General features: G+C 50.6%; 1 protein-coding gene across 3 annotated transcripts in view; it reads right to left on the reverse strand.

The window, feature by feature from the left end:
- The window catches only part of EIPR1 (EARP complex and GARP complex interacting protein 1), a 168,296-nt gene that overhangs the window by 123,893 nt on the left and 25,368 nt on the right, over positions 1-19,035 (reverse strand). For all 3 annotated transcript variants that reach the window (XM_010350084.3, XM_074393507.1, XM_003939428.4), the window contains one exon: positions 15,138-15,270. In XM_010350084.3, the coding sequence (XP_010348386.1) occupies positions 15,138-15,270 (133 nt within the window). The remainder of the gene's footprint in view (positions 1-15,137; positions 15,271-19,035) is intronic.

Below are 19,035 nucleotides of genomic sequence, written 5' to 3' on the forward strand. Positions count from 1 at the left end.
TGATTTCTAAGCCTCTGGCTGAATAGAGAGGGTATATGACACAGTGAAGACAGCCTGGAGGGAGAGTCCAAAGCCAGAATTCCATACCTGCCCTTGTACCGCCCATGTGGCCTTGAGAGAGTCACTTACATGTCCCAATTCCTTCATCAGCAAAATGAGAAGTCCCCAGGCCAGTGCTCACTAAGGAGCTTCGGGCAGGACCTGAGCCCATCAGCACTGCCATCCCACAGCCACTGCAGTGAGCCGGTGACCCAGCTGGGATGCATCAGCGCACGTGCAAGACCCCCCGTCGCCATAGCCAGTACAGAAAGTAAAAGCGACAAACGTGATGAAAACGCAAAAACTTTCAAGTCCCCATCACCTCTGGCTCTTTCTGGAGATTCAGAAATTGACAGGTAGGCTAATTTCATATTACAATTCCTTTCTACTATCTTCTCTTTTTTTTAAAAAAAAAAAAAAAACCCTAGTCACTGAAGAGGCTAACCTCCCAGAATGATAGAAATGATCAAACTTCATTCCATATTTGCAGTTATTCCATATAGGCATGTCAGAAGACTGGAAATCAAAAGTTTCAGCCTCAAGACATGGCCTCCCTGGTTAGATACTTCGTCTACCCGCCCAGGACCGAGGCTGCTGGCGGGGCACCACAGGCCATGTGGGTGTGGTATCTGCCTGAATGGTTTGAGAAACTGATGCCAATATCCCCAGCTTCCCACGACAAATCTGCCCCCATGAGAACGTGCATGCACTTCCTTCATCTGTTCCTATTTTTAGTCTCCTTCACGGATGAGGGTAAAGCGTTCCTGACGTTTCCTCTGAGAGCAGCATGCGACAAGGTCTTTCGTCTGCATTTTCTCCTCGCAGCCTTGGAGCACGGGTCCATGATGGACATGGTCCCTCAGCCAATGTTCGCCCACTGTCTGCCTCCATGAACCCAGCCAGGTGAGCAGCGTCCTCCTGAGGAGCAACTTTAAAGTTCACCCCTATGGAGAATTACCATGTGAGAGACAGTCTGGGAGCGAAGGTGACAAGAAGTGAGGACACCCAGAGCAAGGTCTAGATGGGCACAGGTTTGAATCGGCCTCCAGAGACCGCTACGAACTCTGTGTGCTCATCTGGAAAGCTGGGATTCCAACGGTGTCACAGGCAGGGCAAAATGAACCAATCTGCGTAAGGAGTCAGCACAGAGCATGGCACGCATTCAGAGTCAAGGCAGAAGACGGAATTCACGGCGCCAGCGTGAAAACAGTGACCGGTTATAACAAATGTTTGGTTTTGTTCTTCCACATCGCAGAGCTTTTCTATCCTCAGAGACAATAAGTGAAGGATGTGCGGTGTCAAGACCCAGAATCGCATCTACTTTCATGAAATGGCTTGATAATTCTGTCCAAGCCAGAATACTGTGGAGGAAGACCGAAACCATGTATTGTTATTCTAAAGGAAAAGAGCTCAGCATTTGTTATAACCCAGGGAGATGTTATGTCTGCCCTGCTGTCCTGGGCTCTCAGGGATTTAGTTCTGCCGACATCACTGGGAGGCAGAGGGGAAACGAGCTTACATGGATACTGGGTGTGTGTCAAGACTGTCTTCTTAGGAGCTGGCAGGAGCAGCCATCAGTTCTGGGGGATTCTGGGCAACTGGGCAAAACCTGAAGAGTGGTTATGTTGCGTCGGGTCCTCAGACAACCCGCCTTCTGCCAATAGTAAAAGCCAGTAAGACTGGGAATTTCCTGGACTATGAGTTGAGTGATCTTTCCTGTTATCATATGAATGTCAGGTGTGTTCTCTATACTTTTAATGGTTCTTTCACAGAAGCCACTTGGCCTTAATTCTATACTGGCACAGATTCTAAACCTCTTAAAATCTGTCCAGAATCACAGTCTGAAAGATAAAGAACTGGTAAATGAGTCTGTTTCAGTTTTTGTGGGTAACTTAGCCAGTAAATTTAATGTCATTTCTGGAATCTTTTTACCACTGAAAACCAGAATAGATTTATCTCCTAAATTTTCAGCAACTACAAAAACATGCTCGTAATGCCACTTTCATATATACTATGAATATCAATTGTCAAGTGCTTTAATTTCTAAGATAAAATATTTGAGAATTATATTATTTAGCATGTCCAATAATATGTTTCAAAGTGCCATTAAAAAAAAGAACGACAGAACAACATAAGAAATCACATAACAAAAGCATGTACTGCATGCGGCCTTCCTATGAATCCCAACCAAGTCTAAAGTAGTCCAGGAAGATGGAATTCCTCCCATCTTATAGATGAGAAAACTGAGGCTCAGAGACAGCAGCAACTCCTCCCTGGGCACTGCACGGATGACGTGGTGCTGTGAAAGCCAGCGTAGTAGTCCCCAGCACCTGGAGTCCAGAACCCGCCCATGACAGGTCACTGCCCCAGGGGGACATGATTCATGCCCCCGGCAGGGACACCCACAAAGCCCGCGGTGAGCAGCACACGTGCCTGGCTTTCCCGGCTCCTCCCAGGCAGTGGCCCAGCGTGTAGAATACGCCCCTCCACATGTCCCCTGCTGCTCCTCAGGACGCTGCCCTCCAGGCTGGACTCCCGGGCCACAGCTACACACAGGCCCCACAGCTTCGGGCAGCTGTCTGCCCTGGGGGGATTCTCCCTTGGTGCCAATCAGGGCAGGTGCCTCATGGCGGCCCCTGGCCACCCACCTGCTCAGGGGACTGCCTTCTGAGAGCCAGCCCTGCCCAGGGCACCAACTGTCTATGAAGCATTTTGTGACCTCTCCTTGCTCTGATAACCAGTCCCTCCGTGTGTCCCTGGACTGGGAGCGCTTTCTCTCAGGACGTCCTGAACTCTGTTCGGTGGAATGACACAGCAGGAGGGAGGACCTCCAGGATATCCCTGGGGCTCAGCCTCGAGCGCCCTGGTCCACGGGTGGGTGTGCCCTGGTCACGTGGGTGGGTGCCGGCAGCCTGCGCATTCAGACTTCCCAAGTGGCCACTGCCGCGCCTCCAGCACCGGCACGGAGGGCCAGGCCCTCGTCAGGCTGGGGTCGGCAGTGCCTTGGCTTTAGGGCTTCAGGCCTCACAGGCGCTGCAACAACTTGAAAAGCAGCGCTTCCCGATTCTACCTTCCCACAGTCCGGCAGGCCCACCATACTCAGCAAGGCCAAAGAACAGCCTCCGGGGCTTAGGCTCAGACTCCTCAGTCCAGGCAACTGCCTCATCCGGTCTCTTTACCTGTCACCATAAGCAACCCTGCCTAGTGACCCGCTAGAGCACTGCCCTATCTGGTTCCCAGGGAAACACAGCTAAAACTGAGCCCATAGAGGGAAGCTGAGGAGAAGGCCAAGCTCTGGGCTCCCTGCCAGGCCAGGTGTCAGGACCACCCCAAATATCACCCTGTATCACCCAGTAGCCCCAAGAGGGGTTCCCAGAGTGGGGCCCTCGTGTGCAGAGCACACGTGATTCTTGCGGGTCACAGTGGGAGGTGCATCTCCAGAAGGTGCGAATTCTCCCACTACGGACCAGGACCAGCCGAGGTGAAAGGGAGGCGGGTCTTCAGAGAGGAGCAGCATCCCGTCCCTGTGGCCCTTTGGATTTGGCAAAGAAAAACCAAGACAGGGAAGTGGTGACAGGAAGCTGGGGCAGGCTGCCTCAGCTTGCCAGCCGCCCAGCGAAAGGGCCATTGCAGCACTAAATCCTCCGTCCCCATGCAACCCTCCCCACTCCCAATCCCCAGTAACAGCTCCTGTCCCTGATTTCAGGAAAGAGGAGGTGCATCCTGCTGTGACAGTGTCCTCCGCACACTGTGAGGTGTTTGCATAACAGTGTGGGGACCTTCTGTGAAGGGGCCCTCAGAGCCTCATGTGTCATTCATGAGATGACCGCACAGACTACTTTGGAACATATCTACATTCATTTCAGTCTATGAATCATGTTTTCATTATTTAAAATCAAATAGAAGTGACACTACAGAAAGACACACCACCCTTATCCTGTGGCTTCATGCACCCCTGGCACTCTGCCACCAACCCCTGGAGGTGCTGTGCCCGGCTACAGAAGCTGCCATCATAGAGGGAAGGCTCAGTCAGTGAGCAGTGAGGGCGGATGGCCTGGGCTGGCCCCATGCCTCCAATGGGCTCTGCAGCCTGTGCCGGGGGCTCCCGAGACGGCTCCCCTTTTCCCCCCATGCAGAGAGGCTACTGCTGCCACTACCCACCTCTCCTGGGGGAAGGTGCCCTGGGCTGGGCATATGGTGCACTCCAGATGCACAGAGCCCACTGTGCAGGACTGTCTGCACAGACCCCTGAGTCCCGTCCTTGCGGGTACGTAGATCCAAGTCTCAGATGCACCTGTTCACCACAGCCTCGGGTTTTCTCATTATTTAACAGCGGTGTTGGTTAATTGCATCCATTTGGCAAATGAAAGCTGCAGAGGTTATGTGATTGGTCCAGGATTAGAGAGCTAGTAAGAAGCGGAGGAAAATGCAGAGAATCCAGGTTTTCCAACCACCAAAGCTGGTGCCCTCTCCACTGCCCGGGACCCCTGTGAGGCCACTGCCTCCGCAGCCTCCACCGCCCTGCTCCCACCACGCCCACCTGAGGAGGCAAGGCTGGGAATAGAACTGGACCCTTTGACATTTAGCTTTGCTTTCTAATTTTTCAGTGCAGTCTGACAATGGATCTCACTCATTGACAAATGCCTCCATGGGGTGTGCTAAGTTTTCACGTCCAGGGTGTGACAGAGGAAGTGAGACAGAGAAAGGGTAAGGGACACGTTCCAGGTCACACACGCTCACTTCCAGGACGCTGCGGTGGTGCAGACCCAGACAAAGTGAGCTGCTCAGCTGCCATGTTCTTACGTGCCCTCCTGCTGACTGATGGCACCTCAGCACCCTTGTTCCCAAGAAAAACCCACTGCATCTTCCTAAATGTCGCTGAGATGATGACTTCAACAGTCTGTCACTATGTTCTGGGTAGCTCTGATGTAGCAATATGGCTTATCACTCAAACTGAGCCCTGTTTCAGAAGAAGAGGGTGCCAGGACAAGTGGCTGACGCTGTGTGGCCCCTGCAGGCCAGGGCGCTCGGCACAGAGGCAACAGCTGTGTCCAGGCCTGCCGGAGGCTTCCAGTAGGCAGGCGACAAGACAGGAAACACAGAGGCAAGTGCCTCACGGGGGCAGGGAGACGGGCTGGCACCCAGTGCGGCCAGGGCAGCGAGGGGCTTTCAGGAGGGAGTGGATATGCCGTATTTCTTTCTTTGGTTTTGTATTTATTTTTTTGAGATGGAGTCTCATTCTGTCACCCAGGCTGGAGTGCAGTGGTGCGATCTCAGCTTACTGCAACCTCTGTCTCCCAGGGTCAAGTGATTCTCCTGCCTCGACCTCCCGAGTAGCTGGGACTACAGGTACCTGCCACCACACCCAGCTAATTTTTGTATTTTTAGTAGAGATGGGGTTGTACCATGTAGGCCAGGCTCATCTCGAGCTCCTGACCTCAAGTGATCTGCCTGCCTTGGCCTCCCAAAGTGCTGGAATAACAGGTATGGGTCACTGCGCTGGCCCTTTTTTAATTTTTAAAATATTTTATTGTCTATACTGAAGGTCTGCACATGATGCTATGAGACAGAGAGAAACGGTCACTACATGAAGCAAATTCACATATCTATCCTATCACATAGCTACTCATTTTCTTTTTTTGTGGCAAGAGCAGCTACAATCCAGTCATTTAGCAAAAATCCCAAATTGATACAAGATAATCAACAATAGCCCTGCTGTAAATGAAGGCTGGGGCCTTCTCCATCCTACATAGCTGCTACTTTGTATCCTTAGACCTGCAATTCCCAGCGCCCCTTCCTTTACCACTAACCATGGTTTTATTCTCCATCTCTGTATATTCAACTTGTTTTGTTTTTTAAACTCCATAGATGAGCTATCCTGTATTTTTTTTTTTTTCTTTTTGAGGTAGGGTCTAACTCTGTCACCCAGGCTGGAGAGCAGTGGCACAATCATGGCTCACTGCAGCCCCAGACTCCTGGACTCAGTTCTCCTCCCCTCTTAGCCTCCCAAGTGGATGGACCACAGACAGATGCCATCACGCCCAGCTAATTTTTAAATTTTTCTTGTTTTTACTTTTTTTTTTTTTTTTTTTGGTAGAGACAGGGTCTTGTCGTATTGCCCAGACTGGTCTTGAACTCCTGGGCTCCAGCAATCCACCTACCTTGACCTCCATTTCTAAGGGTCAAAAAGAGCTCCAATGTGTAGACAAGAGAGAGGGTGGAGAGTGGGCCAGAGCCACAGAAAGGCACAAAGGCAGAGGGATGTCACCTAGGGAGCTGTGGGAAGCTCATATGCTGGCACCAGTCCCTGGAACTCAGACCTCCAGATCTAAACATCTGTGCTCACATCTGTCACAGCAGAGTACCTAAGACGGGAAGCACATGAGTATGCCTCACAGAGATGACCCTCTCTAAGGACCATTTCCACCTGGTTGTGCCACCCCTACCGCCTGCTCATCACATGGGGTCCACCACTCTAATAATCTAGGGAGGTCAGCCTGGGGTCCCTGGATCGCACTCCCCCCACCAAACTCTAATGATCTCGAGGCACCAGCAGGGTTCCTCTGGATCAGAGCCACCCACCACACTCTGCTCTAATGATCTTGAGGTACCAGGTTGGGCCCCCCTAAATCAGACTCAAGACACCAGCCTGGGTTCCCCTGAGTCAGGGCCTACTCCACCATACTCTAATGATCTCAGGGCGCCAGCTTGGGTTACCCTGGATCACAGGTTCACCCACCATGCTCTAATTATCTCGGGTGCCAGCATGGGCTCCCTTACATCAGAGTCCATCCACCATGCTCTAGTGATCTTGGGGCACCAGCCTGGGTTTCTGTAGATCACAGGTCCATCCATCATGCTCTAATGATCTTGGGGTGCCAGCCTGGGATCCCCCGCATCAGACTCTACCTACCATGCTCTAATGACCTCGGGGTGTCAGCCTGAGCTCCTGGATCACAGGTCTACCTACCATGCTCTAAGGATCTCGGGGCACCAGCCTGGGTTTCCTTGGATCAAACTCCCCCCACCAGGCTCTAATAATCTCAGGGTGTCAGCCTGGGTTCCCCTGGATCGGACTCCACCTCCACACTCTGAAGATCTCAGGGTGCCAGCCTGAGTTCTCCTGGATCACAGATCCATGCTCCATGCTCTAATGATCTCAGGACGCCAGCGTGGGCTCCCCTGGATCAGACTCCACCCACCACGCCCTAATAATCGTACCAGCCTGGACTCCCCCAGATGATGGTTCTATGACCACTCTCTAATGATCTTGGGGTCCCAGCCTGGGATCCCCTGGATCAGAGGTCCTCAGATATTGACAAGGTTCCCCTCGGTGAATTCCTGAAGTTTAAGAGTGAAGAACTAAATTCCATTCTCGCTTTTCTATGGAAACCACAAAGTGCTCTGGAGTGACCACCACTCAATGCGTATAACCTCAGCTAAATGCAGGAGTTAGTTTCACTCTGCAAACATGTTTTTCAAGCAAGTTGTAAAAGGCTGGGAAAAGATACAGAGAGCAGCAAGAGAAAAGGATGAAAGTTTTAAAAATGGCTTGCACCAGTATAAGGGATCAAGTTAGGACATGGTCGCAGAGACACAGAAGGGAAGACAACGGAAGGTCCAGAGCGAAGGGGACACAGAGCCAGACCACCGGTGCCCTCTGCTGATTGTGAGGCCACCACACAGTGTCACCAAGGACGGTGTGAACATAGGCAGGCACACACTCATGAAACAGTGTGAAAAGAGGCAGACATACCCACCCAGGAGACAGTGTGAGCAGAGATAGATACGTGCACATTAATGAGACGGTGTGAGCAGAAGCAGGTACACACACAGGAGACAGTGTGAGCAGAGATAGATACATGCACACTCATGAGACAGTGTGAGCAGAGGCAGGTACGCATATAGGAGACAGTGTGAGCAGAGATAGGTACACGCACACTCATGAGATGGTGTGAGCAGAGGCAGGTACGCACACAGGAGACAGTGTGAGCAGAGATAGGTACACGCACACTCATGAGACAGTGTGAGCAGAGATAGGTATGCACACAGGAGACAGTGTGAGCAGAGATAGGTACACGCACACGCATGAGATGGTGTGAGCAGAGGCAGGTACGCACACAGGAGACAGTGTGAGCAGAGATAGGTACACGCACACTCATGAGACGGTGTGAGCAGAGATAGGTACGCATACAGGAAACAGTGTGAGCAGAGATAGGTACACGCATACTCATGAGATGGTGTGAGCAGAGGCAGGTACGCATAAGGAAACAGTGTGAGCAGAGATAGGTACATGCACACTCATGAGACGGTGTGAGCAGAGGCAGGTACGCACACAGGAGACAGTGTGAGCAGTGGCAGGTGCACACACTCATGAGACATGAGCAGAGGCAGGTGCATGTACACTCATGAGTCAGTGTGAACAAGGTAGGTATACACACACTCATGAGACAGCATGAGCAGAGGTAGGTACACACACAAGAGACAGTGAGCAGAGGCAGGTGCACACACTCATAAGATATGAGCAGAGGCAGGTGCATGTACACTCATGAGTCAGTGTGAGCAAGGTAGTTATACACACACTCATGAGACAGCATGAGCAGAGGTAGGTACACACACAGGAGACAGTGAGCAGAGGCAGGTGCACACACTCATGAGACGGTGTGAGCAGAGACGGGCACATACATAAGACGGTGAGAGCAAAGGCAATTGCACACTGTCACAAGACAGGACGAGCAGAGGCAAGCATGTGCACACCCATAAGACAGTATAAACAGAGACAGGTGCACACACATGAGATGGTATGAGCAGAGGTAGGTATGCATACACTCATGAGACAGTGTGAGCAGAGACGGGCACACACTCATGAGATAGTGTTAACAGAGGCAGCTGTGTGTACACTCACAAGATGGTGTGAGCAGAGACAGGTGCACACACTCATGAGACTGTGTGGGCAGAAGCTGACACGTACACTCATGAGACAGTGTGAGTAGAGGCACTCATAATACAGTGTGAGCAGAGGAAGGTGTGTGTACACTCATGATACAGCGTGAGCGGAGGCAGGTGCACAATCATGAGACAGTGTGAGCAGAGGCAGACACACACTCATGGGATGGTGAGAGCAGAGGCAGGCATGTGTACACTCATGAGACAGTGTGAGCAGTGGCAGGCACACAATCAGATGGTGCGAGCAGAGGCAGGCATGTGTACACTCGAGATGGTGTGAGCAGAGGCAGGCACGTGTACACTCAGGAGACGGTGTGAGCAGCAGCAGATGCACACTCATGAGACAGTGTGAGCAGAGGCAGATGCATACTCATGAGACAGTGTGAGCAGAGGCAGACACACACTCATGAGATGGTGTGAGCAGAGGCAGATGCACACTCATGAGATGGTGTGAGCAGAGGCAGACGCACACTCAGGAAACAGTGTGAGCAGAGGCAGGCATGTGTACACTCAGAGACAGTGTGAGCAGAGGCAGGCACACACTCATGAGACAGTGTGAGCAGAGGCAGGCATGTGTACACTCATGAGACGGTGTGAGCAGAGGCAGACGCACATGGCATACCCTAATTCAGAAATAAACATTAGAAATTAAAGCAGCAAAGTAGGGTTTTTTTTTTAAATGTTTATCTGAAACACGTTTTTTTCTCAATGAACCTTAAGAAAACGCTGGGTGACACAACTTGTAAATACAGGAAGTAAGTTGCACAGAAAGATCAAGGCCTGCTGGCAGCACATTCTGAAGGGCACACACATAGGAGAGGGAGGCGACAGGAAGTTCCCGACAGCTCTGAAGGGGTAAGTCACGAGAGAAATGTGTCACTCATGCTAATTTCCTGCGTGACCAGGTTTCTTCCTGGTGGCAACACCACAGCCTCTTGCGGCTCCAGATCCAGTTGAGAGCTGAAGGTTGTGTTGTTATTTGCTGTGTGTGGAGGCCTGGGTCCTCCTAGGAGGCCAGCCTGCCACCCACCACTGTCCCCACCTCTATGTCCGACCCTCGATCTGCCCCCGCAGGCTGGTTACTGTCGAGATCTCTCTCGTTGCAAGTGTGTGCTGTCCTGTCGAAACAGCTTCTAACCTGGGCACCTTCCCTCATTTGCTCTCCTAGGGATGCATTTTCCTTATAAAATTATCAGAAAGGAGAGTAAAAGTTGTTTTCTTAATCTTCATCATCTATGTAGAAAACATCCCATGAGTTCATTGTACAACAACTCCCCCTTCCACAAATTCCAAGAATGTATTTTTCACAATCATCACAGGTAATGAGTGAAACAGATCAACAGCAGTTATAAATCCCTATCAGTAATCGATGGCAATCTGTCCCTTGTTCCTTGCACGTATAGAGATTTAAGCCAGAAGAGACAGAGATATCTGAAAAAGTGTGAATTTTTAGGATACTTTAACCTCCTATAAATTTTCTATCATTTTCTAGACAGTGTGACGAGAACGTCACTCTGCAAGGAGCCTTTGCCCGAGAGCGCCAGACCCTTCAGCTGCGCACGGGGAACTCAGCACGTGGTTCCTGACCACTCTTCTTAAGAATAAGAGAACAGAGAAAGGGTTTCTCACTTGCATGGAAGAAAATAAGCCCCGAGTTCATCCCTTTGGGCGTACTTGTGATGTTCATCCCAGCCCCTGTGCTTTGTGCACAAGAGTTCTACCAAGTTGCAGACTTGTGCTGATTGGCAGAGATTCGGTGTGCTGCAACAACAGACATAATGTAAACACTGCCATTTTCAACAAATACCCAGTAACAAGATTCCTAAAGAAGACTGAGGTGCTCCAAACGCATTCTGCTTCTAGACACTCTCCCCAGAGGCCCCTTTTCCATGGCTCCTTTCTCCTTTCCACCCATAAGATTCACAGAAGGCCAGGTGTGGCGGCTCACACCTGTAATCCCAGTACTTTCGGAGGCTGAAGCAGGCAGATCACTTGAGCTCAGGAGTTCAAGACCGGCCTGGGCAACACAGTGAGACCTCATTTCTACTAGAATTTTTTTTAAAAAAATCAGCCAGATATGGTAGTGCCTACCTGTGTTCTGAGGTACTCAAGAGGCTGAGGTGGGTGGATTGCTTGAGCCTGGCAGGCGGAGGATGCAATGAGCCAAGATTGTGTCACTATACTCCAGCCTGGGTGACAAGAGCCAAGAGCAAGACACTATCACCAAAAAAAAGATGCATGGAAAAGGATTTCAGGACACCTGTGAAGAAGGAAAGAAGAGGGCAACTGCGTGCTGGAGGGAGGGCACTCCTAACAACTCACACCAGCTGGCTCTGTGGGACCTGCCCACCCTCGCCACCTATGGCTCTGCTTCCCACACTGTCTGCGCTGCCCGGCGCTGGGTGTGTGCTCAAAGGCGTGTCTCAGAAGCCCTGAGTCTTTCTTCATTAAAAGATGCTACAGTTCACCAAAATATCCTACAAACTAATGGAAACAGAAAGAAGGAAAGGGCTGCAAAAGAGCAGGGACAAAGAAAGCACGCGGGGGCTCCAGGGACCGCCGGCGGCAGGAGCTTCTCTGAAGGCACACCCTAGTCCACAGCACAGCGGGAGCATGCGCCGCGGGCAGCTCCCTCCCACCCCGGCGGGTGGGGTAAAAGCACAACAGGAGAAAACGCGATTGGCAGACAGAGGATAAAGTGCAACTCTGATCTCTGCAGAGAGACTCCCTATAACGAAGTGACAATTTAAGCAATCCCGTATAATCTATGTTTGCGGTGCTTTTGGATTAATTCATATTTGATTCATTGCAATGTGGAAGCCTAGTGACTTACAGGCAAGCTACTTGCAAAATGAACAGAGCACAAGTGTGTTTGCGAAACACATGAAGTGTCTAAAACGTTTTCCCTGCGCTGCGTTACACACAGCGAGCTTAGGTCTATGACCCCAGGCTTTTCTGGAGGCACCTGAAGCAGGAGGGGCTGGTGCCTTGTCCCAGGGGCATGACCACCACTGAAGAGGCCTGATTCAGAGGAGGCACGGCACCACACTTCAGAGGGTGAAGAGCCGGGCTAAGCAGACGCCAAGCAGCAGTGCGGCCCCTTCCTGTGACAGCAGGCGCTCGCAGCATTTCACACGGGAAAACAGCCTTCCATGAGGGACGGAAATCTCAGTTCTGCCTATGGCAGGAATAAAACGGAATTCTTGGAACTTAGACATGAATGTTGTGAAACACTTTTGTCTTTCTTCCTCGAGAGGCTGACAGATTAAGGAAGTATTTAACAGAAGAGCTTCACTGCCTTCAAAGACTGGCAGCAGAAAGAGTCAGTCTCTGAAAGCCACGACTGGAAATCACGAGAGCCAGGGTAGCTTGAAGGACGCAATCAACTTACGCCTGCGGACGACCAGAACAAAACCAAGAGTTCTTGGCAATTGTGTTCCTTCTCTGCTGCTCCTATAAATTGCCACAAACTTGGCAGTCTAAGGCAAAGCCCAGTGACAGCAGGGAGTAGCTGAGGGCGGTCCCTGCAGCCAGCCAGGAAGCAAGCCTGATCCTACAACCCCAGGGGCCACATCAGGCGAGAGCCCTGACACAGCCTGGTGGGGCCTGGATGGCAGCCTGGAGACCCCAGGCCAGTGCCTACTGCTGAAGAGGTATATGCTGCTGGAAGCCACTGTGTGTGTGTGGGAATCTCCTATGCAGTGTATAATGACTATGGAAGCAGGGGCCATGGTAACAAATGCCTGAAATGTGGGAGAAGTGCTGAATTCCAGCAGTGTGTAGAGGCTGGAAGGCTTCTGAGGAGCCACAGAAAGAGCAGAGCTTGCTTGGAGCACCCAGGAGGCAGGCGGGCACCTGCTGCAGGAGGCAGAAAGGCGGTGCCCTGCAGGGCCGTGGAGGCGCCTCCTGTCATGTTGAGGCTGCTCCTGCACTCCAGCATTTCCTGGTGCAGGGACAGGGCAAGGGTGGAGAAGAGGGCAAGTGGGGGCAGAGCTGTTTGATGGCAGAGTGACTCCAAGCCCAGCCTCTTCAGCAGCAAAGGTGCTGAAATGAAAAGCCTAACTGATACGGTTGGAGTCTGTGTCCCCACCCAAATCTCATCTCGAACTGTGATCCCCACATGTCAGGGGAGACACCTGGTGGGAGGTGACGGACTGTGGGGTGGGTTTCCCCCGTGCTGTTCTCGGGACAGCGAGGGAGATCTCAGGAGATCTGGCCGTTTAAGGTGTGTGGCTTTTCCCACTTCGCTCTCTCTCCTGCTGGCTTCGAAGAAGGTCCTTGCTTTTCCTTCGCCTCACACCATGATTGTAAGTTTCCTAAGGCCTCCCAGTCGAGCTTCCTGTGAAGCCGACAGAACTGTGTGAGTCAATTAAACCTCTTCATAAATTGCCCAGTCCCAGGTAGTCCTTCATAGCAGTGCGAGAATGGACTAATGCCCCGACTGTCAGGAGCGTGTGTCCCTGAGAAAAGGCTGAGGATGGGCCACACCGCATGTGGTTAAAGCCTAGGGAAGGTCAGGAGGTCAGAGCGCAGTCCCTGGAAAAGCCTTTCAAGAAGCCGAGGGAGCGCCTCACACATCCTCAGCAGACAAGAGGGTGAAGGGTGGAAGTAATGGGTCAAGGGTGAAGAGAGCAGTCCCTTGGCCATCTGAGCAGGAGACTGAGGCAGAGAAGAGATCATCTCTAAAAGATCTGCAGCTAGGTTCTTGTCTGAGGAAGTGAAGCCCCAGGAAATCTACTGAAGACACACCAATTCTTGAGAAACGTATTTCAGCTGAGACACTGTCAGCTGGGCCAATCAGCACAGAGAGCAGACAAAATGAAGGAGACTCGGACCCCCAACCTCCCGCTGGCAGGACGGAGGTGCACAGCCTCACTCAGCCACACACCACACTGCCCTCCAGGCCGAAGGCAGGGCCCTCAGAGGGCAGACACAGGGCAGCCATAAAGTTAAAGCAGAAGGAGGGCTGGGCGCAGTGGCTCACATCTGTAAGCCTAGCATTTTGGGAGGCTTAGGCGGGCAGATCACCTGAGGTCAGGAGTTCAAGACCAGCCTGGCCAAAATGGTGAAACCCTGTCTATACTAAAAATACAAAAATTAGCCAGGCACTGTGCAGACACCTGTAATCTCAGCTATTCGGGAGGCTGAGGCAGGAGAATGGCTTGAACCCAGGAGGCAGAGGTTGCAGAGAACCAAGGTTGAGATATTTACTCGTAAACCAAGCCTGGATGGCGAGTAAAACTCCACCTCTAAATAAACAAATAAATGAATGAATGAATGAATGAATGAATGAATGAAGTGGAAGGAAACATACACAGAACTTGGTGAAGGCAGAGCCTAGTCACAGAATTTGAGACCAGGGTGTCCTGGTGACCTGCCTGATACACAAGCCATGCAATCCCTACACCGTAATATTTTGAAGCCAGGGTATGTGAGAGATCAGAAAGAACGCATTAAAAGTATCTAAAAAGTCATTCAGCCTGTGGGACGAATGAAGGCAACACTCTAGAAACTGCATATCGAAAACCACAAAGACTTTGTTCTGGCTTACACAGTAGAGAAAGAGTTTATGAGGTATCTCTCCACAGAGCCAGAATTTAGAAAGTAGTTACTGATGACGACAGAATGAGGACTGGAGAAAGGGAGGCTCACTCAGTTCAGTGACTGAGATGTCTGCACTGACACAGGTGTACGGCCCCAGAGCCCTGCAAGCCTGCACAGCCCAATGGCGGGCAGGAAGAGGCCTATCAGACACAGCCCCAGTCCACAGCGTGTGTGCACGGAACTGCTCTTACCAGCGGACTGGAAGACGGTCACTGAGACACTATGGGAAAGAGGCAAATCCCTGCTGCTCCCACAGCACGGTTTCCGCATCAGGACACCGGTGTCTGCCTCGTAAGAACCTCCAGCACTGTCCTCCCCTGACCAAGGGGTCAAAGTTCCTGGAACAGCTGATTCCAGCCTCAGTTCTTAGAATCTTTAAGATTCCAGTAATTTCTGCAAACATCTCACAACAGCACAGCTTCTCTGTGTATGCAACACCTTCATTAATGGTTAAATCTTTTAAGTCATGTGTCAACCCACTAGCAATACAAAACCAGTTTTACAAATTACCTCCAGTCACCAAATTACCTTAGAAAAGCCGCACTTACTTCTGTTGTAGCAGGTCGCCAGCACGCCTTTGTCTGCAGGACTCGCACTGATGTGCCAGATTTCACCCACTTGATGGAGGAGGACATTTTTATTTATAATGTTATTTTCATCGTCAAAATCTATGATGTGGATCTACAAACACAAGGAAAGAGCACATCAGGATCTCACACTCTCCTCAGTACCTTCATTCACATCACGATTACCAAGAAGAATCACATGCACATTTCATGACAGATACAGCTTTAATTAACTGTTATTATGACAACAGTATGGACTCCTATAATTTAATTCTTACTGGACTCCTCTCCAAAGATAAGGTAGAAAAATCCCTGTGGCACATTTTTGATAGGAAGCTACGTAAGACTGCCCTGTGGTCATATCCAGTCTTAAAGAAATGAGGCACAGGGTGGGGCGCGGTGGCTCACACCTATTATCCCAGCACTTTGGGAGGCTGAGGCGGGTGGATCACAAAGTCAAGAGATCGAGACCATCTTGGTCAACAAGGTGAAACCCCACCTCTACCAAAAATACAAAAATTAGCTGGGCGTGGTGGTGCACGCCTGTAGTCCCAGCTACTTGGGAGGCTGAGGCAGGAGAATTGCTTGAACCCAGGAGGCGGAGGTTGCAGTGAGCCAAGATCATGCCATTGCACTCCAGTCTGGGTAACAACAGGGAAACTCCATCTCAAAAAAAAGAAAAAAAGAAAGAAATGGGGCATCAAACGCTGTGTCCCCAAGTGGCTGTAAGACTGAGCCTCTGCTGGTGCCAAGGCCAGAGCTGCCCAGGGCTGTCCCTGTGGGCAAGTTCCTCCCAGCCTGCTGCAAGGCTTCTGGGGAAGGCAGGGGCAGCAGGGTATGGCTACTGGGGAGGGCAGGGCAAGGCTGCCTAATTAGGTCTGGGACTGACCGTGCCTGGCCCACTCTATCTGTATGGGCAGAACTCAACCCATACATCAGACATGAGTAAGGCGGGCAAGGGTGAGAAGGGCTGTATATTCACACACTTCCCTCTTCTTTTGAAAAACAAGTCCCACAGCCACTGGTGCCTATCATTTTTAAATAGTAAAACATTTGAGCCACTACATAAAAAAGTTAAATATACTATCTCCATGCTTTCCAGGATACTTTTTAGAGGAATTAAAAGGATTTCACATTTAATTTCTTACCAATACCTGAGTCAATGAGAAAGCATAATTCCTCTTTTAAATGTGTACTGAGAAAATACTCATGGATCTGCACAAAAGATTTATATCCAAGTACATTTACTATTGCAATGACTCTTATGATAAAAAAATTAGAAGTCAACTACTATGCAATAAAAAAATTAGAAGTCACCTAAATGTTTGGTAATAGGAAACAATTCAAATAAACTGCAGTACCTGACGGCAATCTAATATTACGAAGCCGTTCAGTGTACTGTAGACTATGTAGTGGCATGGATGATGTCTGTAATACACATTGTAGAAGAGAATGTATGAAAGAAATAAGGCAGAAAGCAACGAAAGAAACGGTGTGAATGCTACACCCTTTTTTGGTTTGTTTGTTTTAAAAAAGTGTGCGTGTCCCAACAAGAAAACTGGCAGGTACCTTAGCGGCGTCCAAACGGTGGGATCAGAGGTGGTTTCCTTCACTTCCTTGTGCTTTATTTGTATTTGTATTTCTAATGTTTTCTGCCTAATTAGGTCTGGGACTGACCGTGCCTGGCCCACTCTGCAATACTTTTGCAATCAAAACAAACATTCAACGCTGTTTTTAAACTGTCCCCACGATACCCAGCAACACCGAAGCATCATCCAGGCCTCAGATGGCCCTTTCATTATTTCCAACTGCTCTTCCCAGGATCTGATATGGTTTGTGTCCTGTTCAAATCTCACGTCAAATTGTAATCCCAGGGCCAGACACGGGATCTGGTGGGAGGTTCTGGCTTACAAGGCAGAGAAAGAGATCCTATGAGACACGTTTACTATGGGTGATGGGGGAGGGGCCTTCACCAATGGGTTAGCACCATCCCCGCTTGGTAATGTCCTCACGACAGCCAGCGAGCTCTCCTGAGACCAGGTGATTGAAAAGTGAGCGGCACCCTTCCCCCCGGTTGCTCCTGCTTCTGCCATGTGAGGTGCCTGCTCCCTCCTCGCCTTCTGCCATGATCAGAAGCTTCCTGAAGCCTCCCCAAAGCAGATGCTGCTCTGTTTCCTGTACAGCTGCAGAACTGTGAGCCAATCAAACCTCCGCTCTTTATAAATTATCCAGTCTCAGTTATTTCTTAATAGCAGTGTGAGAACAAACTAATACAAGGTCCCCCTAAGGAGTCATTCTGGACTTGCTCAGAGGGGAGTTCAGACTCCGCCACTGCCCAGAGTCTCCCAGGAGTGCAGCAGGGCCACCAGCACCAGGGCCTGGAGCCAAGGAAAAGCCGGACATGGCTGGCTTGTCCGATGCAGAGCAGGGGCCCCGTGGGCATGCCCGCCTGCGCTTTCCAATCAGGGCCAGGGAGGTTTTCACAGCAGGTTCAAAACCATTCCCAGTGAACCGCTTCCAATTACAAACCACACATCTAAAAACCCGAGAAACTAACAGAGCACTTGTTTCTATACGTGAACGTTTATTGTGCGTTTTTTCCTTTCCATGCCCAAGGGAAGTTTACCGATAAACAGTTTTTCCCTCTGTGGACCTGTTACACATTTTATATTATTAATTATTAAATAATTACTAAGTGATAGCAAGAAAAACATTTGTCGGAAATACATATGTCCTGTGACCCCACATCACTACAACTGGGGATGGACCCTACAAACCCCAAAGAAAAGGCAAGTGCAAGAATCTTCACGGCAGATATATTTATGACAGGCAAAAGCAGCAAACACCTCAGAGGTCCATCAACAACCGGCAGGCGGGGCGCGGTGGTTCACTCCTGTAATCCCAGCACTGCGGGAGGCCAAGGCGGGCAGATCACTTGAGGTCAGGAGTTTGAGGCCAGCCTGGCCAATGGGTGAAACCCTGTCTCTACTAAAAATATAAAAATTAGCCAGGCATGGTGGTGGGTGCCTGTAGTCCCAGCTACTCAGAAGGCTGAGGCAGGAGAATCACTTGAGCTCAGGAGGTGGAGGTTGCAGTGAGCCAAGATCATACCACTGCACTCCGGGTTGGGCAACAGAGTGAGACTCTGTCTCAAAAAAAATAAATAAAATAAAAAAATAAAACACAACAGAATGGGTAAATCAGTTGTGGTATATTCACAAATGCAATTCTCCTAGTAATGACAAATAACGACACACGCACAGACAGCGCTGAGTGAGAACAATCAGACACAAGGATGAGCCTTGTGCGATGACCTGAGGCAGAACCAAGGGGTAACAACAGAGACTGTCACCGCAGGCCTGCAGTTGGCACAGACTCCAAGAATCAGAGGGGACCGCGAGGGTGTTCTCCACGGCTGTGGCACAGGTGCACGTGGCTGTGGATGGGTGTGCATGCAGGGGTGCACCTGTGTGTGGCAGCATTGGTGTGGCTTATGCATGTGCATGGGTGTATGGGAGCATGGGTACGTGGCCCACGTGTATATGTGGGTGAGTGTGGCTGTGGGGGAGGTGCAGATGTGTGGGGGTGGGGCTGGGGCAGGTGCAGGTGTGTGTGAGGGAGCATGTGGGGGTGTGTGGGCACATGGGTATGGGAGGTGTACACGGGTGTGAATGCACATGTGTGCAGGTACGGGTGTGGGGCAGGTGAGGTGTGTGGGAGGGTGTGGGTGCATGGCTGTGTGGGTGTGTAGGGGTACGTGTGTGGGGGGAATCAGTGTGTGCATGCGTAAAGATGCCCCCAGTTATACATTCTAAATTTGTGCACTTAGATGCATGGTAAGCTACAGTTATACCTTACAGGCAGAAATCCATTCGAGTAA

This window comes from Saimiri boliviensis, chromosome 1 (assembly GCF_048565385.1).
Source record: "Saimiri boliviensis isolate mSaiBol1 chromosome 1, mSaiBol1.pri, whole genome shotgun sequence".
Lineage (NCBI taxonomy): Eukaryota > Metazoa > Chordata > Mammalia > Primates > Cebidae > Saimiri > Saimiri boliviensis.